This window comes from Fusarium solani (genome assembly GCF_023522795.1).
Source record: "Fusarium solani strain SB1 chromosome Unknown bctg00000003_1, whole genome shotgun sequence".
In the NCBI taxonomy this organism is placed as follows: Eukaryota; Fungi; Ascomycota; class Sordariomycetes; order Hypocreales; family Nectriaceae; genus Fusarium; species Fusarium solani.
The window spans coordinates 3,025,128-3,042,602 of NW_027072154.1; the positions used below are offsets into that span (position 1 = coordinate 3,025,128).

The 17,475-nt window shown below is 55.4% G+C and overlaps 6 protein-coding genes across 6 annotated transcripts; 3 read left to right on the forward strand and 3 right to left on the reverse strand.

Moving 5' to 3' along the window:
* Nucleotides 1-3,717: 3,717 nt before the first annotated feature.
* Nucleotides 3,718-5,196, forward strand: MRS44_006505 (uncharacterized protein; the record flags this gene model as incomplete). Its single annotated transcript, XM_046274592.2, has 1 exon — nt 3,718-5,196. One exon carries the CDS (start codon nt 3,718-3,720, stop codon nt 5,194-5,196), a length of 1,479 nt encoding a protein of 492 aa, XP_046139895.2.
* Nucleotides 5,197-5,568: 372 nt separating this feature from the next.
* Nucleotides 5,569-6,874, reverse strand: MRS44_006506 (uncharacterized protein; the record flags this gene model as incomplete). Its single annotated transcript, XM_065621795.1, has 2 exons — nt 5,569-6,296; nt 6,352-6,874. 2 exons carry the CDS (start codon nt 6,872-6,874, stop codon nt 5,569-5,571), a joined length of 1,251 nt encoding a protein of 416 aa, XP_065477867.1.
* A 1,389-nt stretch (nt 6,875-8,263) lies between these two features.
* MRS44_006507 (uncharacterized protein) lies at nt 8,264-11,184 on the forward strand (the record flags this gene model as incomplete). The annotated part of the gene is made up of 6 exons (XM_046284859.2): nt 8,264-8,736; nt 8,888-9,002; nt 10,086-10,415; nt 10,498-10,911; nt 10,963-11,049; nt 11,104-11,184. The coding sequence occupies 6 exons, from the start codon at nt 8,264-8,266 to the stop codon at nt 11,182-11,184; spliced, it is 1,500 nt and encodes a 499-aa protein (XP_046139893.2).
* A 271-nt stretch (nt 11,185-11,455) lies between these two features.
* On the reverse strand, nt 11,456-12,157 carry MRS44_006508 (uncharacterized protein; the record flags this gene model as incomplete). Its single annotated transcript, XM_046284860.2, has 1 exon — nt 11,456-12,157. The coding sequence occupies one exon, from the start codon at nt 12,155-12,157 to the stop codon at nt 11,456-11,458; it is 702 nt and encodes a 233-aa protein (XP_046139892.1).
* Nucleotides 12,158-12,526: 369 nt separating this feature from the next.
* Nucleotides 12,527-14,621, forward strand: MRS44_006509 (uncharacterized protein; the record flags this gene model as incomplete). The annotated part of the gene is made up of 3 exons (XM_046274591.2): nt 12,527-12,656; nt 12,716-14,523; nt 14,580-14,621. 3 exons carry the CDS (start codon nt 12,527-12,529, stop codon nt 14,619-14,621), a joined length of 1,980 nt encoding a protein of 659 aa, XP_046139891.1.
* A 631-nt stretch (nt 14,622-15,252) lies between these two features.
* Nucleotides 15,253-17,253, reverse strand: MRS44_006510 (uncharacterized protein; the record flags this gene model as incomplete). The annotated part of the gene is made up of 8 exons (XM_065621796.1): nt 15,253-15,447; nt 15,504-15,658; nt 15,712-16,251; nt 16,306-16,687; nt 16,772-16,799; nt 16,861-16,947; nt 17,052-17,076; nt 17,208-17,253. The coding sequence occupies 8 exons, from the start codon at nt 17,251-17,253 to the stop codon at nt 15,253-15,255; spliced, it is 1,458 nt and encodes a 485-aa protein (XP_065477868.1).
* Between the last annotated feature and the right edge of the window lie 222 nt (nt 17,254-17,475).

The following is a 17,475-nucleotide window of genomic DNA, read 5'->3' on the forward strand; positions in this document are numbered from 1 at the left end:
TAGCACGACCCCAAAGCTTCCAAGAGACAGGTACCGCCGACTCAACGACATCAGAACTGCCACTCATTTAACGTGGAAGTGGATTCCTCATGCATCCATTGCATTGCAGAGAGGGGAGAGACAGTCCTTCAAGTCTAAGGACAACCCTGTCCTGCTGGCGGCGTTGCAGTACTAAGGCGGGCCTATCGTTCGAGCACCCCCGGCCGGCATCAGACCCCGAAGTATCCGTTTCCCGTTTCTCAACGGAGAGTGACGCAGATAAAGGCATTGTTGCTTCTCCCTTGCCCTGCCAACCAGCAAGACCGTCTCAAATTACGCCTTTTGCTGACACAGGTCTACCTGAAAAATAGAGAGCATTGACAACAAGGTCGAAGCCATCATCAAACCCTAGACGCACGGGGAAACATTACAATCCGGCGGTTGCTGCCAGGACTTAGCAATCACAAGCTTAACGCCGCCATTGCCCAGTGCGACACCCTGGGGCGTTCCCTGGCCCAACCTTAACCCGACCATGCCGATCTCCATTCGTCCATCTAGGACCCGGCATCTAAGATGCCGCTCTCCTTGCGCCTGGGGCTTGCTGGCTGCCGAAGGCTCCGTACGCACATGGTAACTGCAGGTATCAGAGCCGGCAGGGCAGGGCAGGGCCCGTATCTTGAGATGAACAGCACTGGCTGCGCGGGACAGTGCCCTCCCTCCAGTCAGTCTACGGTGCTATATCTGCCCTCACCATGGAGCACGCAATGCAATGCAGCCACATGCCCCCAAATCAAGCCCGTCGGTGAGCACAACACCCCTCTGGCTCCTCCTCTGCTCATACACAGTGCCCTGTGGGCTCTTTTTCTGGCAATTCCAGCCCTAAATAAGGCTCGATGACGGACTGGGCGTCTCCCACCACACCACCACGGCCCTTAGACCGCTGCTCTCAACTCGAGCTTGAGGCCGACTCCCCAACTAACGTTACAGTACGTAAAAAGATTGACGAATGGTTTTTCGTAAATCTTGGGCCTTTTCTCGGAAGTGACTTGGCCGAGCTCCTTCCACCTACAGTACCGTCGGTCGGGCCCTTCTCGGACGGGTTCCCCTCCCGCCCGCGCACCCTCCGAACGGCTGCCAAAACCTTATTAGCAACCTCCTCCGTGCGTTGCACTACCTCTACTACCTACCTACTATGGTATACTAGTTCTTAACCTTTGTTCACTTCCCTCGTCCGCTGCTTCTGATGGATATTAACCGTTGTTGAATCTATTGTTGGCCAGGGCATTGCTAGCCTGTTGATCTGCGCCTCGTCCTGCCATGGGTTCCTGTACACCATGAACCAACGCTTCTATGCGCCCTCATAGTCTTGCCCTCCTGCTCGAGCGCTAATTCTGAATGCAGCTACAGTACCAGTTCAAGAGCACCTGTGTAACACAAACAAAACATACCGTTACACATTCCTCGTTTCTGGTCCTGCCCAGATCCTTTGAACGCATCATGTCTTTCACGCACAATGTGCGACCTCACCAGACACACTGCCTCTGAGCAACCCGACTCAACACCAAAGCCCCCCCTTGCCCGGTTCTCTGCCTGATCGTCAGGCCGTGAAGGTGTAGCCCAGGTCCTTTCATCCCAACCCCGGCGTTGCCCGCCATTGGGATCTTGTCCCGGCAAGCCACCATGCCGTGAACCGGTGTTGGAGTGGCATGCCGCCGTTTCTTTGACGCAGAACTGCGCTTCTGATGTTTCCATCACGATCGAGCTCGAAAGTTCTCGACGGCCGGTACGAAGACATGTCTTAGGCCCAGTCGTTGGTCTCGAGAACTGGCCTCATCTACCAAGCCGCAGTAGTACAGACGCCGCCATTGAAAAAGGCCGTGGCAAAACAAGAGCTTTGGAGGCCTACCAACAGGTATACCTGTGCCCCGTACGTTGCGTGCCTGTTCCACGAGTACGAGACCTTGCCCAGGAAGAGTGCTGCAGAGCACCACAATCTTCGTACGGATAGAGAGATGGACCTTGATGAGTGGGCAGCCAACCCCAATTCTGCAACTTGGGATTGCCCAGTTTGCATGCCGTGTCTTTTGGGGGCCATCTTTACAGACCGCCATGCTGCAAGACAAAGGATATTCCTGGCTTCCAGTTTCAGAGACTGAGTTGCTTCGGGCAAGTACTGTGAAGTCCTCGTGCTGTGGCGCTGTGGCGGCTGTATAACTGTTGTGTCCGGTCAAGGGCTTCGGAGATCACCCCCGTTCATACATGCTCCAGGAATAAGCTGCAGTCGCGCCTCGTGTTCAGATGAAGCGCCTAGAGCATGGCTGCTTGCGGGAAGTGACGCCCATGATCCGGAACCATGCATCAGGCGGGTGCCCTCTTCTCCTCGAGTATTGGTGCCATTCCCACTTCGCAGCAAGCCAAGTCGCTCCATGGCTTGTCGGGCGTCCGGGGGTTTCACACTACGATCGGATTCTCGATCACCAGCAGCTCGCGATCGTTTATCAGGGCTCATCGACTGATCTTCCCGCCTCCAGTGACTCCTTCTTTTCCATAATGTCTCAATACCCGCTGTGAACAGGCCTCTGCGCGCACCCGCTGTCCTAAATAGCACAGCCATGCGGCTCATGGCATTTCCACCGCGTAAGGAGGTGTGACGAGTTCTCACCAAGGAGCCAGTCTATTTCGGGGAAGAGACGGGCATCCAAGGCCAAGACGGTCGAGAGCATCGAGAAGCCCTTGGCTATTGTGCGCTTTGTCTCAAGTTCCCAGAGGAACTGGAGCTGTACGACAACCTGTCACCCCAGGTGCGTGAAGACCATCGCCCAGCTTACTTGACTTTTTGGCTTGGTCAGCTCACTTTTTTCCGTGCGTTCGATGTTCTTCCCTGTCCCTTCACGTCAACGACCTTGAGCTAAGAAGTCAGGTGCCTTAACTGGAACTCTGAACTAAGAATAGGCCGCTATCTCTTGATACACAAGGAGCAAGGGAAGGGTCATATCACGGCACACGTTATGGAATGCGAATAGGGATCTAGTCCCTCCAGGTCATCTCACAGCCAGGCATGATACACTCAGTCATCTTCATCCAAGCCGTCATGGCATAATCAAAACCAGTCTGAGGAGAATTAAAAGTATCTAACCAAACTGGCGAATATGAGATGGAGAGAAGTTGTTCTCTTACCTAGCATGTGCTAATGTGATATAAGCCATGCATTCAAAATTGAGACGCTCCATGAGGGCAAGTAGACAATCCAGTATGCCAGTACAAAGACACTCAAGATATCAGATGAGCTGGAGATACTAAAGTTAGTTGATAGGGCCCATTATGCTTATGTTGCTATTTGGCCTGCCTGAAACTATATGAGAATACTTACGACAAACAGACTCATGAAGGTCAGACCAATGCGGTAATTGAAACACCCCTATATTGAGGTTCAAAAAAATTGGCTTTTCTAGGAAACTCCTCATGATAATTGTGTCCAATTCTTAAAATAAATCATGGTATTTATTCCACTCTCATCTTGTCTTTCTTCTCTCTCTCCCACTCGAGGTTCTTGAGGTGTTGTAGGTTAAGGCGCACGGGCCAGGTGCCGACTTGAGATTGAGACAGTGAGATGCCTACTTGCGGTAAGCTCGGCGTGCGTACCTCGAAGCAAAAAAAGTTCAGACGTCAAATTTCCTACAAACCGTTTGTTCACCACGACTTTATCTTAAACAACATCAAAACTCACAAACCTTCAAAATGTTCGCGGTGCCAGGATGGTCCGTGTCGGCAGACACGCTCAAGGCTGAAGCGCCTTCAGCAAACAACAACAGCGCCCCCGGCACAAAGTCAAAGAAGCGCAAGCGCAACAACGCTGCCGCGGCCGCTGCTGCAGCTACGGAAAACGTCACATCCTCAACCGTGGCCGACCTGTGGGAATCAGTCATTGAGGGCAAGAAGCCCGAGGCTCCTCCCAAGCCCGATAAGTCTGCCAAGCGGCAGAAGAAGGAGGGCAAGGGGAAGCGCGGTGATGATGAGCAACCTCAGAACAGCAAGCAGGGTGAAAAGAATGGAGATGTCCAGCCCAAGAGCAAGAAGGAGAAGAAGCAGAAGCAAAAGAAGAAGCACGCAGAAGACAAGGATACCAACCAAGAAGAGCCTGCTCCCACATCAGCAAAGAACGACGCCATCGCCAAGGCAACACCTCTGCCTCCCGCTCCTCCCAAGCTCACCCCCCTTCAAGCCTCCATGAGAGAGAAGCTCATCTCAGCACGGTTCCGACACCTTAATGAGACGCTCTACACGAAGCCATCCGAAGAAGCGTACCAGCTCTTCCAGGACTCCCCCGAGATGTTTGACGAGTACCACGAGGGCTTCCGCCGACAGGTCAAGGTCTGGCCCGAGAACCCCGTCGACAGTTTCCTCCAAGACATCCGCTCCCGTGGCAAGGTTCGCCAGCCGGGCAAGGGAAGGCCCGGCGCCCCTCCTACGCCCATCGCCAAGATGCCGTTGCCCCGTACTCAGCAGGAGTGCACCATCGCCGACCTCGGCTGCGGCGACGCCCGCCTCGCTGAGGCTCTTCAAGCCGATGGCAAGAAGCTCCGCGTCAACGTCAAGAGCTTCGATCTCCAGAGCCCCAGTCCTCTTGTTACCAAGGCCGATATTGCAAACCTGCCTCTTGCTGATGGCTCCGTCAACGTCGCTGTCTTCTGCCTTGCCCTGATGGGCACCAACTGGGTCGACTTCGTCGAGGAGGCCTACCGCATCCTGCACTGGAAGGGCGAGCTCTGGGTTGCCGAGATCAAGAGCCGGTTCGGGCCCATCCGGAACAAGAACGCCCCCGTCGTCCACAGCGTCGGAAATCGCAAGAAGGCGGCCGCGGGAAAGAAGGGCAAGGGCAAGGGTGATGACGATGCCGACAACGACGAGGATTTGGCTGTTGAGGTGGACGGTGCGGATGACCGCCGCCGAGAGACTGATGTCTCGGCGTTCGTCGAGGTTCTCAAGTCGCGCGGTTTCGTCCTTCAGGGGGACCGCGCGGCTATTGACCTATCCAACAAGATGTTTGTCAAGATGCACTTCATCAAGGGTGCATCGCCGACAAAGGGCAAGGGTGTGAAACCCCAGGAGCCTCCCAAGGGGAAGAGGGGCATCATCCGCAGGATAGACCCCGTGGATGAGGAGCCAGAGGTCAACGAATCCTCCATCCTGAAGCCATGCGTCTACAAGATTCGATGAGGAACAAGATAGAAGGGGTTGAAGACGGCTTGTACACACATAAACACAGTTATCACAGCGAGGGATACCCGCACCAAAAGCTATCGTGCAATTTTATTTCTTCGTAAACGGCGTATAAATCTCATTTCCTCTCTTGTTGCTCCTGACTGCCATACCACAGAGTTCATCAAAAGCCTGTATGCTAACCCCCTCGGAGCGTGGGCTTGGACTTTATCTATCCCCCATCGCGGCGAGTTGCTTAACCTCCATCTATTATTATTCTGCCCACGCCCAAGCTTGTTCTTTTCCATCCTGGCCCTGGCCTGATCCTGGTCCTGATACCCTCCCATGCTAGTAGTGACGCTCTGAAAAATGTCATGGATCAAGTTGGGTTTAGAAAAAGATCAAACTGGCAGCCACATCCGCGTTGCCGTCTGCTGCTTGGAGTGCCTGGATCGCTTGCTCCCTCGTAGCGCCCATTGATACCAGGCTCTCAATAGCTTGCGGCGAAATCTGTATCCTCGGAGCAGCAGGCTGGACCGGGGCCGCAGCTGGAGGCGCAGCAGGGGGGGCAGCGGGAGCAGTGACTGGCGCGGGCTGAGGAGGGGCTGCCGCAGGTTGCTGTGGCTGTTGCTGTTCACCGGGAGGAAGAACAGCACCCGACCGTTGTCCGATGGTTGTTCCGTCCGGGCCAGGCAAGGTAGGCTCCTGTACAACTGCTGCCTCCTCCTCCTTGGGGATTTCTGCCTCTCCCAGGAATGGAACCTCTTCGCCTTGGATGATCAGCTTGTCCTTGGCCAGGTCGATGGTGGCCTGGTATCGCTTCAGCATGTCGAGGCCGAGCAGCAGATCGACTGACTTGCCCTCCATGACAGTGAAACTGCAGGGCAGGAAGAGGTTTCCAATCTTGATCTGGGCCGAGTGGACACGTCCGATGATGTTGGCCGTTCCCACACCACGAGCAACGCCAGCAAATCGGGTATCAACAAGACGCATAATTCCACATTCCTCGGCACAAGCAGGAGACATGATGGTTGCCTGGGCTCCAGAATCCACCAAGGCTTTGACATTGTGACCGTTCACGGCCACGTCGAGGTAGAGCATGTGGACTCGTCCAAAGACTAAATGGATTTGTCAGTCATCCGGTTTCGACCCTTTCATCCCAACATGACTTACCCTCGGGGTTGTGCTCCATGGCATTTTGCAGGTTCTCCATAACTCGCTCCTGGCGGATCATTTCTTCAATCTTCCTCTGGTTTTCGACATTAAAGGGGTCGTCATTCAATCTCTCAATCTCTCGTTGCCGTTCCATACGCTCTCGCTGCTCTCGGTCCTGGCTATCGTGAAATATCTGGGCAAAGCGAGCTGGGTTGTCCACGGCCGCGGCCAGCTCAGGGTGCTGTCTCTGGAGCTGCGCCCTCACTGCAGGTTGACCCAAAATCTGAAGGCGAATAAGCTCGGGGTCTTGTTCATTGCCACCTCGTCTCCGGGGCTGGGGACGCCGAGCTTGCTCTGGAACGCCTGTGCTGCCTCGCATGTCACGGACGTGCAGAGCCAGCATGTCCCCATCCTTGATCTGGTGTTGCTCCATCGTCTGGGCATCGTCGGAGATTAGGCGGCCATTATGGTAGAGGTGTTGTGAGGTCGGAGGGATGGTTGATTCTGCCTGGATAGACTCGCGAAGGGTGGCCAAGGTCATGTCGGGGAAGATTTCGAGTGTAAGCAGGCTGTCCTGCTCCCCAGCTTGGGGATTAAATATATTGAGGGTGATGCGCCTGTTTGCGAGCAGCAGTTAGCCTCTTGAGAAATGAATGGAGAAATACATGAGAAACCACCAACATTGTCGCTAGATTTCGTAATTGTGGTTATGCTAGCCAAGGCGAGTGAGATCGAGGTTTGGGGGAGTTGAGGTGCGGTCGAAATCACAAGGCAGACGTCAAAGACGTAACTAGCAAAGTGGCTGGTTCGTGAGGAGTGCTTGCGTGAACGTGGCTAACAGGGCCCAGCTGCCTAGGTAAGTAACTGGGTAGGGTAGGTAGATATCGTGGAGGGAGGGAGAGAGAGCAAGACAAGGCCAGACCCAAAGTTTGGAGCCTGGGGAAGACGGACAAGGTGCGGATGGGGATGCAAGAAAAGAAGAAAAAAAAAAGTTGAGAACTTTGCAGGAGGTTGGTTGGTTTGTTCCGCCCCGAGATCAGATGGAGATGTAGATGCAGGTGCAGATGGAGCTGGCTTGGCCGGGGGAAGCTGGATGAGGTTCAAGGTAGGTACGTTCAGGTCGTGAGGGGCGCCGGAGGGGCAACTCTGGGCAAGAAGTCGCCGGATTTTCGGGGCGAGCGGCGGTGACGACAGAAGCGTCTGAGCGCCCGCGGCTTAACGTTAGGGATAGAAGCCACTAACCTCTAGGGGATGGGTCACTGAGACGGCGCTGTTGGAAGGGCTGCCAGAATACAGCATGCACATTGCGAGTCAGATTGCATGGATAACGTCATCTTTTTAATGTCATGCTGGCGGAGTTTTCTACTCTTATCTCAAGGAAACCTCCGCACTCAAGATGCAGTACTAAAGTAAGCAAGCAGCTGGAGTTGAGGTGCCTTGGCCAAGCTTCAAACCCAGAGAATAACATTGCTACCTACACAAACAAACATTTCATTTTATCCATGCCACTCGGCGTGATTGTGGACGGCCGCAACTGCATATACTGTACCTTTTCGTCGACCTGCACGCACGTTATTGCAGCCACGGATCCGATCCTGGAAGCCGACAGAAGCCAGCCGATGCTCATGGACGAATCCCAGATCCCAGGGGCGAGCATGACAGCGGAGCACCAGCCTACGACAGCGTCGACGAGGCCGCCATGATGCTGACGACGAATCGACGAAGGCCCTCGGTCATCTATTGACTTCCAGGCAGGTCAGGTCGGTCACTGCTGACGAGACTGCCCAGCAACAGATCACTCGCCCTGCTGTGGCCAGGTCCCTTGTCCTCACAGAACTGGGCATTCGTACGCATCGTCGTATCCTGTCCCACGGCCGCAGCCTGGAAGCCTCTTACATGGCCAGCTGTGACTGCTGCAGGACGGCTCGGCATGAACCCCGTCTTCCCCTGGTTTCTCGAGGCCCATACTCCAGAGTCGTTGCCAACAGCAGCAACCTCACAGGTGGTCCCGAGAAACACTCCTCCTGCCGCGTGCAAGCCGGCCGCGGAGCAGGGCACCAGATCAGGTACACTTCGCAGCCGTCGATGCCCGGCCATGTGCGAGCGTCCAATGCCCGTTGCGTACGCTCCCGCGGCTGTTGGTGATTTGCAACTGGAGCCGCTTGAGATCGCATGCGGATGCTGCCGCTCCAGGGAGCCTCCTGGTCACACTCCCCCATCCAGGGATCCCCAACTGCTGATCGACCAGGTTGACAGGGAGTCCTGGGGACGCGCACAGCGATCTCCTGCAGCGCTAGCTCTCCTCGCAGGCTGGAGGCTTGTGTTCCCGGTTCCCGTTGTCCGGGTCACTCGGGGATCTTGTCGATTCGACAAGACTTGGTTCAGTCTTGGCCGAGCTTTGCCGTTTGTTGTTGGAGCTGCCTGTGCAGTCCCGTCTGTCTTATTCTAGGGCCGGGGACCCAGAAAGCTGGAATTGTCAGACTTATGTTGCCTTTGATGTTAGTGGTGTACGGGGTATCATCAGTTATGCCGGAACTGGACTGAAACCCTGAAGTCACAAGCGAGACTTGGTGGGTTGGATCTTGAAGCTCGTGTCGTGCATACCAGAGTCTCAACGAATATTAGGCGAGATGCGTAACATCCATGGATCTCAATTTTCAGAATGGCGTGTAAGTCGTGGAGCAATCTGGTGAGCTCCAGACATCCATTTGCTTGTGTCGACGTCAGGAAGTCGGCCCCAGCTGAAGCTGGTGCAGGTGACCTAATCCGTCTACCCTAGACTCTCGTGGCCGATTACATGGCCAGCTCAACAGCATCACAATTACCACCGGGTCGTTGCAACAATCTTGTTTGTCAGTTGCTGCCTTGTGGTTACAGAATCTGCAAACTGCCGCCTTCTGTTTGCTCCTACTTTCGCCGCAGTCACGCGACCATGGTGAGAATGACTCTGAGCTAGGTAGCTATGTCATGTGCTTGAGCAACAAATGGATCTTCTCCCCCGCTCTCATGAACCCATCCTGACGAGAAGACGGAGAATTATTCGACACCCCCCTCCAAGATAGTCCAAACTCCAATATCGTGCCAAAGCTCCTCTGCCGCCCCCGCATAGATCGCATCGCATCAACCCTTTTAGAACCCTCAAACTCATCATCTCATACTCCGACCGGGCTCGGCGGCTCGACCAGAGCTTGGACTCCACTTGGTCCATCTCGGCGCCGGCCTCATCGTCCGATCTCTCGGTAGCCGTGGGTCCACCTGGAGTGGACGAGCAAACAGGATTCCCAAGAGTTCTTTCCCGTCCCATGACGCTGATTCACTTTCACCAGTCAAACGAGGCCGTGATTCAGTGACTCAATACAATCGGCAAACACCCCTTTGGGCCCTATCGCCGGGGTCATCAATCAGCCAGCCCGACTCCCGGGAATATCAAGTAGGGCAAAGCCATTCAGCCTGTGTAAACCACCGAGCGCACGGGCGAGCTTCATTTCTTCTCATCACATCATCATATCACCAGCTGAACAGCCTCGACCACGGGGAACCCAGCCTCAGCACGAGTTAATCGAGAAATCAGAGACCCACCCCGGCAACAGATCCGACCTGACCCTTGAAAAAGGCTCACCAACACCGACTCTCATCTCATCCCATACCTACAAGACCGTGCCTTTAGTTGCACTCCTTCTGCGGAAAGTCACTTTATTCTTCTCATCCCAAGGATATTGCCATACGGAACACACGCACACACAACCGTCCAGATGAGCAGCATGGAAAAGAAGAATGAGTTCGCCACGGCCGCCAGAGACATGATCTTCTCTGGAGGCGCCACGGATGATAGGGACACGGACGACGATGGTGGCGCCATCGACGACTCGTGCGACGCAGACGAGGAAATGGTCACGTCCAAGAGGAACACTGCCCAGCTGAGAATCCAGAAGAGAAACTCGGAAGCCGGTCTTCTGAAGAAAGTCATTCCATTCCACTGGGCCCCGATGCTCTCGCCCCTGACCGAGAACGACATTGCAACCTGTGTCACGCTCGAGAACGCTGCGCTCTCCGACCCAAGACACAGGTCGCTGCCCGAGAAGGTAAGCCAGACAGCATATGCTCGTCTAACGCAGCCCTCTATGTGATCGCGCTTCTGGAATCACCGCTGACCAGTTGCCATAGATTGAGTACCGCATCCGCAAGTCTGGCGGGGTCTGCTACGGCCTCTTCAACACATACAGACCAAATGATGCGAAGGACTGGACCATCACCACCCTGCAGCACAGCCGACCTGTCGAATCTGGCCGCTATGACCATGCCAAGCATGTCATGTTTGTCCACATCCTAGCTACCCTGGGAACTCACCCAGTCGTCACCGACGCTGACATGGCCATGCCCGAGAACTGGCGAGATCCTTCGGCCTGTCAAGGTTCACCCCTGGGCCATCAGTCGACGGGGAGAACGATTTGTCTCCATTCCTTTGTCGTGTGCCCCGAGGTCCAAGGTGTCGGCATTGGCAAGACGGCGATGACGTCGTATCTCCAGCTCATGAACGAGTCTGGCATGGCTGATCGAGTTGCATTGATCTGCCAGCCTGTAAGTTCTGACATATGTTTCCCCCAACTTTCTAGATTCTAACACATCCAGTACGCGATCCCATTCTACAAGTGTTTTGGCTTCAGAGATATCGGCCTGAGCACCGAGGCCCTTGCAGGACAAGGCTGGCATGCCATGGTAAGTGGTGGATTCGTCGTTTGATCCAATCCGTTGCTAAATGTGCCTCTGTAGGTGCTCGACCTCAGCGGTCCCAAGAAGAAGACCAAGGAAGAACCCACTCAAGTGGCTAAGAAGCCCGGGAGCTCAACATGATGATGGATCTCTCGTGGCTTGTCTACATACAATTGCCGTCAACAGGCAACAATCATATCAGCTCAGGAGAAGCCGCAGGTATTTGCTTCATCTTTGTACCACGGCCAATTGCTCGCACAACCGAGTCATCTAAAATAATGAGATAGCTGGTCTATAACTTTTTTGCGTTTCACACTCTATCTCCCTTTTGATTGCCCAATTCTCTTTCCCGGTGACCATTTTTAGTATCGTAACATCGTTCCTTTAACCCATTGCTCGACTCCCGTGGCGTTTAGTCGCTGGCCTTGTACTTGAGGCGGTACTCTTCGGTTCGCTTGATGTCATCCTCGGAAGCGAAGCTCTTCATGCCGGCGATGATGTCGTCCAGGGTCAGGATGGCAAAGATGGGGATGCCATACTCCTTGCGAAGCTCACCAATGGCACTGGGGCCAGGCTTGGACTCATCGCCGTCGGTGGCAGGGAGCTTCTCCATGCGGTCCAAAGCAACGACGATACCAACGACGATACCGCCCTCCTTGCGGATCTTGTCAATGGCCTCCCTCTTGGCTGTGCCGGCAGTGATGACGTCGTCGACAATCAGGATCTTCTTGCCCTTGAGGGGAGCACCAACAATGTTGCCTCCCTCACCATGGTCCTTGGCCTCCTTGCGGTCAAAAGAGTACGACACGCGGTCCAGGTTCTCGGGAGCCAGCTCGCCGAGCTTGACGGCGATGGACGAGGCAAGGGGGATGCCCTTGTAGGCGGGGCCAAAGATGATGTCGAAGTCAAGACCGGTCTGCTGCTGGGCCTCGGCGATGGACTTGGCGAAGGCGGTGGCGATGGCGCCGGCGAGGCGGGCAGTGTGGAAGAGGCCGGCGTTGAAGAAGTAGGGCGAGATGCGCTTCGACTTGAGCTCGAAGCTGCCAAACTTGAGGATCTCGCCAGCGATGGCGGCCTGGAGGAAGTCTTGCTTGTAGGGGGCGAGCTGAGACATGTTGAGGGGTAAAATTGTTGAACAGAAGATAATCTCTTGTAGGTTGATATGGTAGAGATCAAAGTTTTTGCAGTTGCGATAACCCCTCCATCCAAAGCAAAATGACTTCGATTGGTGTTGACCCTCACCTGCTGGCGCTCAATGTATGGCGGCGGGGTTTAGCGGGGTTGAGATCCAGATGCCAATTGACCTCAGCCAATCAGAGCCCCCGTCTTCCCCTCGCGCGCACGCCCACTTATCGATAACACGAGTAAAAAAAAAATTGACCGCCCAACTGAATTTGCCATTATCCTCCTTCAAGCGTCGAGTGTCTCCTCCTCTGTCGCTCCAATACAAAATCATATCGAATTATCCGACAGATCGCCCACCATGAAGACGACCTGGAAGGATATCCCCCCGGTTCCTACTCAGCAAGAGTTCCTGGACATCGTGCTGAGTCGGACTCAGCGCAAGCTGCCCACGCAGATTCGCGCCGGCTTCAAAATCAGCCGTATTCGAGGTGAGCACTGATAAACAACCACGATACTCAAAACAGGTCGCTCACACTTCCACGTCTAGCCTTTTACACTCGCAAGGTCAAGTTCACCCAGGAGACCTTTTCTGAAAAGTTCGGCGCCATCCTCGAGAGCTTCCCCCGTCTGCAGGACATCCACCCGTTCCACAAGGATCTCCTCAACACCCTCTACGATGCCGACCACTTCAAGATCGCCCTCGGTCAGCTCTCCACCGCCAAGCACCTGATCGAGACCATCTCCCGCGACTATGTCCGCCTGCTCAAGTACGGCCAGTCGCTCTTCCAGTGCAAGCAGCTCAAGAGGGCCGCCCTCGGTCGCATGGCCACCCTCATCAAGCGCCTCAAGGACCCCCTCATGTACCTCGACCAGGTCCGCCAGCATCTTGGCCGTCTGCCCTCGATCGACCCCAACACGAGGACCCTGCTCATCTGTGGCTACCCCAACGTTGGAAAGTCGAGCTTCCTGCGCAGCATCACCCGCGCCGACGTCGACGTCCAGCCTTATGCCTTCACCACAAAGAGTCTGTTTGTCGGTCACTTTGACTACAAGTATCTCCGCTTCCAGGCCATCGACACCCCCGGAATTCTCGACCACCCTCTCGAGGAGATGAACACCATTGAGATGCAGAGTATCACTGCCATCGCCCACTTGAGGTCCGCCATCATGTACTTTATGGATCTCTCGGAGCAGTGTGGCTACACAGTGAGCGCCCAGATTGCTCTCTTCAAGAGCATCAAGCCCCTCTTCTCCAACAAGCTCGTCTTTGTCGTCGTCAACAAGATCGACGTCACCAAGCCTGAGGACCTCGAGCCCGAGCTGCAGGCTGAGCTCCAGTCCATCCTCAAGTCTGGTGAGGTCGAGCTCCTCCAGCTCTCCTGCAACACCCAGGAGGGTGTCCAGGAGGTCAAGAACGCCGCCTGCGAGCGTCTCATCGCCGAGCGCGTGAACCAGAAGCTCAAGGCCGGAACAAGCGCCAGTGGCAACATCGGTGGCAGGTTGGCCGATGTCATGTCCCGAATCCATGTCGCCCAGCCCATGGGCGGCCAGGCCCTCGAGACCTTCATCCCTGAGGGCGTCAAGGACCGCAAGAAGTACGACAAGGAGGACCCTGAGCGCCGGAAACTGGCTAGGGATGTCGAAGTCGAGAACGGCGGTGCCGGCGTCTTCAACGTCGACATGAAGGCCGACTACCTGCTCGAGAACCCTGAGTGGAAGTACGACAAGATCCCCGAGATCTTTGACGGCAAGAACGTCTACGACTTCATCGACCCCGACATCGAGGCCAAGCTCCAGGCCCTCGAGGAGGAGGAGGAGAAGCTCGAGGCTGAGGGTTTCTACGAGTCGGATGAGGATGTCGAGGACGACGAGGAGGCCGAGGTGCTGCGCAAGGCCGAGCTGATCCGCGAGAAGCAGCAGCTCATCCGCAACGAGGCCCGCATGAAGAAGCGCCTCAAGAACCAGGCCATCATCCCCCGCAAGCTGGCCAAGAAGAACCTCTCCGAGTTCGAGGACGCCATCGATGCCCTGGGAGTCGACGCCACCGACATCGCCGAGCGAGCCCGCTCAAAGTCACGCCCCCGCGGCCGCTCCATGTCCCGCAGCCGCCTCGGCACCGAGGACCCAGATGCCATGGACGTCGACCGTGCCAGCACCCCTCGCGACCGCATGCGCTCCATGAGCCGGGCCCGAAGCCGAGCCCCGACCAGCAGCCGCCGCGACGACGGTGTCCAGGACGATGCCACCCGCACAAAGGCCGAGCGCATCGCCAAGCTCAACCAGAAGCGCATGAACCGCATGGCCCGCCAGGGCGAGGCCGACCGACACACGAGCGCCTCCCTGACCAAGCATCTTGTAAGTTGTCCCTGTGTTGGATCCGTGAAGCCACTGCTAACTTTTACTCTTTCCAGGTGGTCGGAAAGCGTGGCATGGGCAAGACAAACCGTCGATAAAGGAGTCAAGCCCAGATCTCTGGGCTCGTCTTCCTCCACGTCTGTTTGTCTTTCCCTCTCTCTCATTTTGGCATATTTTTGCGGGTTCGTGGGCCGTGGTTTTTGCCTGGGAGTTGGGGCGTATGGAAAAAAAGAGAATATGAATTGTGATCCCATCGCTGAGTTGTTGTGTACGCACTTGATTGCGCGTGTGGCGTCGTTGCTGGGGGTTTTCAAACCAGCTCGGCTAGAATAGTAGATATCACGGGTGTCCCTTGCTGGAGCAGAGAAAGGGGCTTCTCTACCTTCTTCTTAACTTAAGTACTTATGATTTACGAGGCAAAAAGTTTGACTGTTGATAATCAAAGATATCACAATGCCTGATTACACATGTATCCATTTTCCCCATATGATTGATTATTGAATCATACGTGAGGTACTATCGAAAAAAAGGTATATTTCAAGGGTTGCTTGTCGTCTACAGGGACAGTTTCTTCACCCTCGGTTTGTCGTGGGTCGCCACAACAACCGTTGTCATAATGATGATTACAGTCATGAGAACAAAGCTGACGCACGCCGTTGTCTCCATTGCGCGGCTCACCTTCTCCTTTGGTTTCTCCAGCCCCAGCCCAGACTCGTGGTCGCGAGCTCTCTACTGATCCTCGGCGACCTGGATGCCGTCCCTCAAGCCCTCAACCTTGAGCTCCTCGCCGGCCGCGCGACGGTAAATGTCCTTGACGTCGTCGGTGGTGGTCTCGAAGTGGCTGGTGGCGTCGTAGCTCTTGGAGATGAAGATATTGTCATTGGTGCCGTCCGAGTTGGGCTCGTAGATGGGGATGGGAGGGCCCTGAAAGATATGTCAGCTCAACTCTGCATAATACCTGCTTGATGTAGGCAACTTACCATGAACTGCTCCTCGATCTTTCCGAGGCGGTCCAGACCGGGCTGGAGCTCAAGGTGGTGGTTAGCCGTGGTCTCGGCGATGGTGGAGACGATGGCGATCCAGTAGCCCTTGGGGCAGACGTTGTGGGCGGATGAAACACAGGCGATGTAGATGTCTAGCACTTGTCAGCAAACACATATGAACAGAGCAACATATGGGGTCACATACCGTTCTTGCGGCCGACCTGGGACTGGGGGATGATGAGCTGGGCCGAGTCGCTGTCGTTGGTGCCAGCCAGAGGGTGCTTCAGGATGCAGATGGCACGGAGAACGTGGCCGACAACCTTGGTCTTGTCGACAAAGTATGAAGGGTCACCGAGGATGAGCTTGGCGTTGGTCTCAAACTTCATCTCCTCAACACCAGACATGGTGGCCTTGATACCGACAGCCTTATCGCCCTCGTACAGAATCTCGTCGACGTGGGTGTTGAGCATGTAAGTGCCACCGTAGATGGCGGACAGACGGGCAAAGCCCTGGGGGAGCTCGCCGAGACCGTAGAGAGGGTAGATGTAAGGGGACTTGCCATATCGAGCGACCGAGTTACCATAGAGGCGGATGCGCTCGATGGCCTCGGGGGCCTGGCCGGGGGTGGTGATGTAGTCGTCGGTGAGGTACAGGGCCATGGCGTGGCCAATGAAGTCCTTGGTGGTTGCCTCGAGTCCGAACTTGTCAAAGACATCCTTCATGGTGCAGCCGTTGATGTCGAGACCTAGTTGAATAGCTACGAGTCAGCTCATGATGGTCTCAACCAGCGAGCAGTCACTGCATTGCTCTCGGTGCTGCGCTCGGGGATACAAACCCTTGTGTGTCGCGGGGTCGTTGATGTCAAAAGTGCCGACCCACTCGATGAAGGACTTCATGCGTCGCTTCTCAAAGATACCCATCAAGGGGGACTTCAGAGCCTCCGGGGCGTCAGAAGGCACCTTTGCGACGGTAGCTTTGCTTCCAGAGCCCTGCTGGACGTAGCTGCCGGCAACCTGCTTGAACTCGAGATATCGTGTCACGTCGGTGGAGACGAGGATGTTGGTCAACTCGCCCGAGGACATGAGGAACTTGGGAACGAGGTCGATGTTCCAGTCGTTGAGGCGGCCATACTGCTTCCAGGGCTCCTCGCCTTCGCGGTAGTTGCCATACTTCTTGAAGAGCTGCGTGAGGTCGTCGTTAGAAATGTCGGGTCAAGGGGAGGAACGCTGGTCGGGGGTAGAGGAGTGGGTGGGGGGGTTGCATACCGCCTCGAGGTTCACGGATGCCGCCTCTCTGGGAACACGGTCAGCTTGGTTGTCTCTGGGGGGTGTATCACGGTGCAGGGGAGACTAACCCGCCATAGTGGTCATTCCGGTCGATGTGGAGGACCTTCTTGCCCTTGACGCTGAAGACACTGTTGGGGAAACCATCAGCCGACCGCCTTTATATCAAGCAGCACCAGCACCGTCAAGCGCCAGCGCATAGGATCGCAAGACGAAGCGCTGTAGCACCAGCTTTGCTGCGTCTGTCCACTCATCGACTTACCCAGAGAGAATACACTCGGTCAGTCCTAAAAAACACGGTCAGTACAGAATCGAGGCACCAAACTCCCCATCCATCCGTCCATCGCATAAAGTCCCAAGCTTTGGCTGGATGCGGGGGGATTCGAACAGCAGAGCAGAGGCGGGGGGAGCGACATACCAGTGCCCAGCACGATGACGTCGTATTCCTTTGCAATCTCATCCATGATGCACGATGGTGACTATCCGTCGATGACTGAATGTGAATGTGTAGTAGAGGGAGGAGGTGAGGGTGAAGAAAAAAGGAGGAGAGGAGCAAAAGAAGCGGGATGAAGCTCGAGCGAGGTGCGAAGAAAGTGGCGGGGTTTGGGGAGGGGATGAAAGCATCGGTCAAGGTCAATCCTTAGGTAGCCCGTGTGGGGACCGTCCTCACTATTTTAGAGGACCAC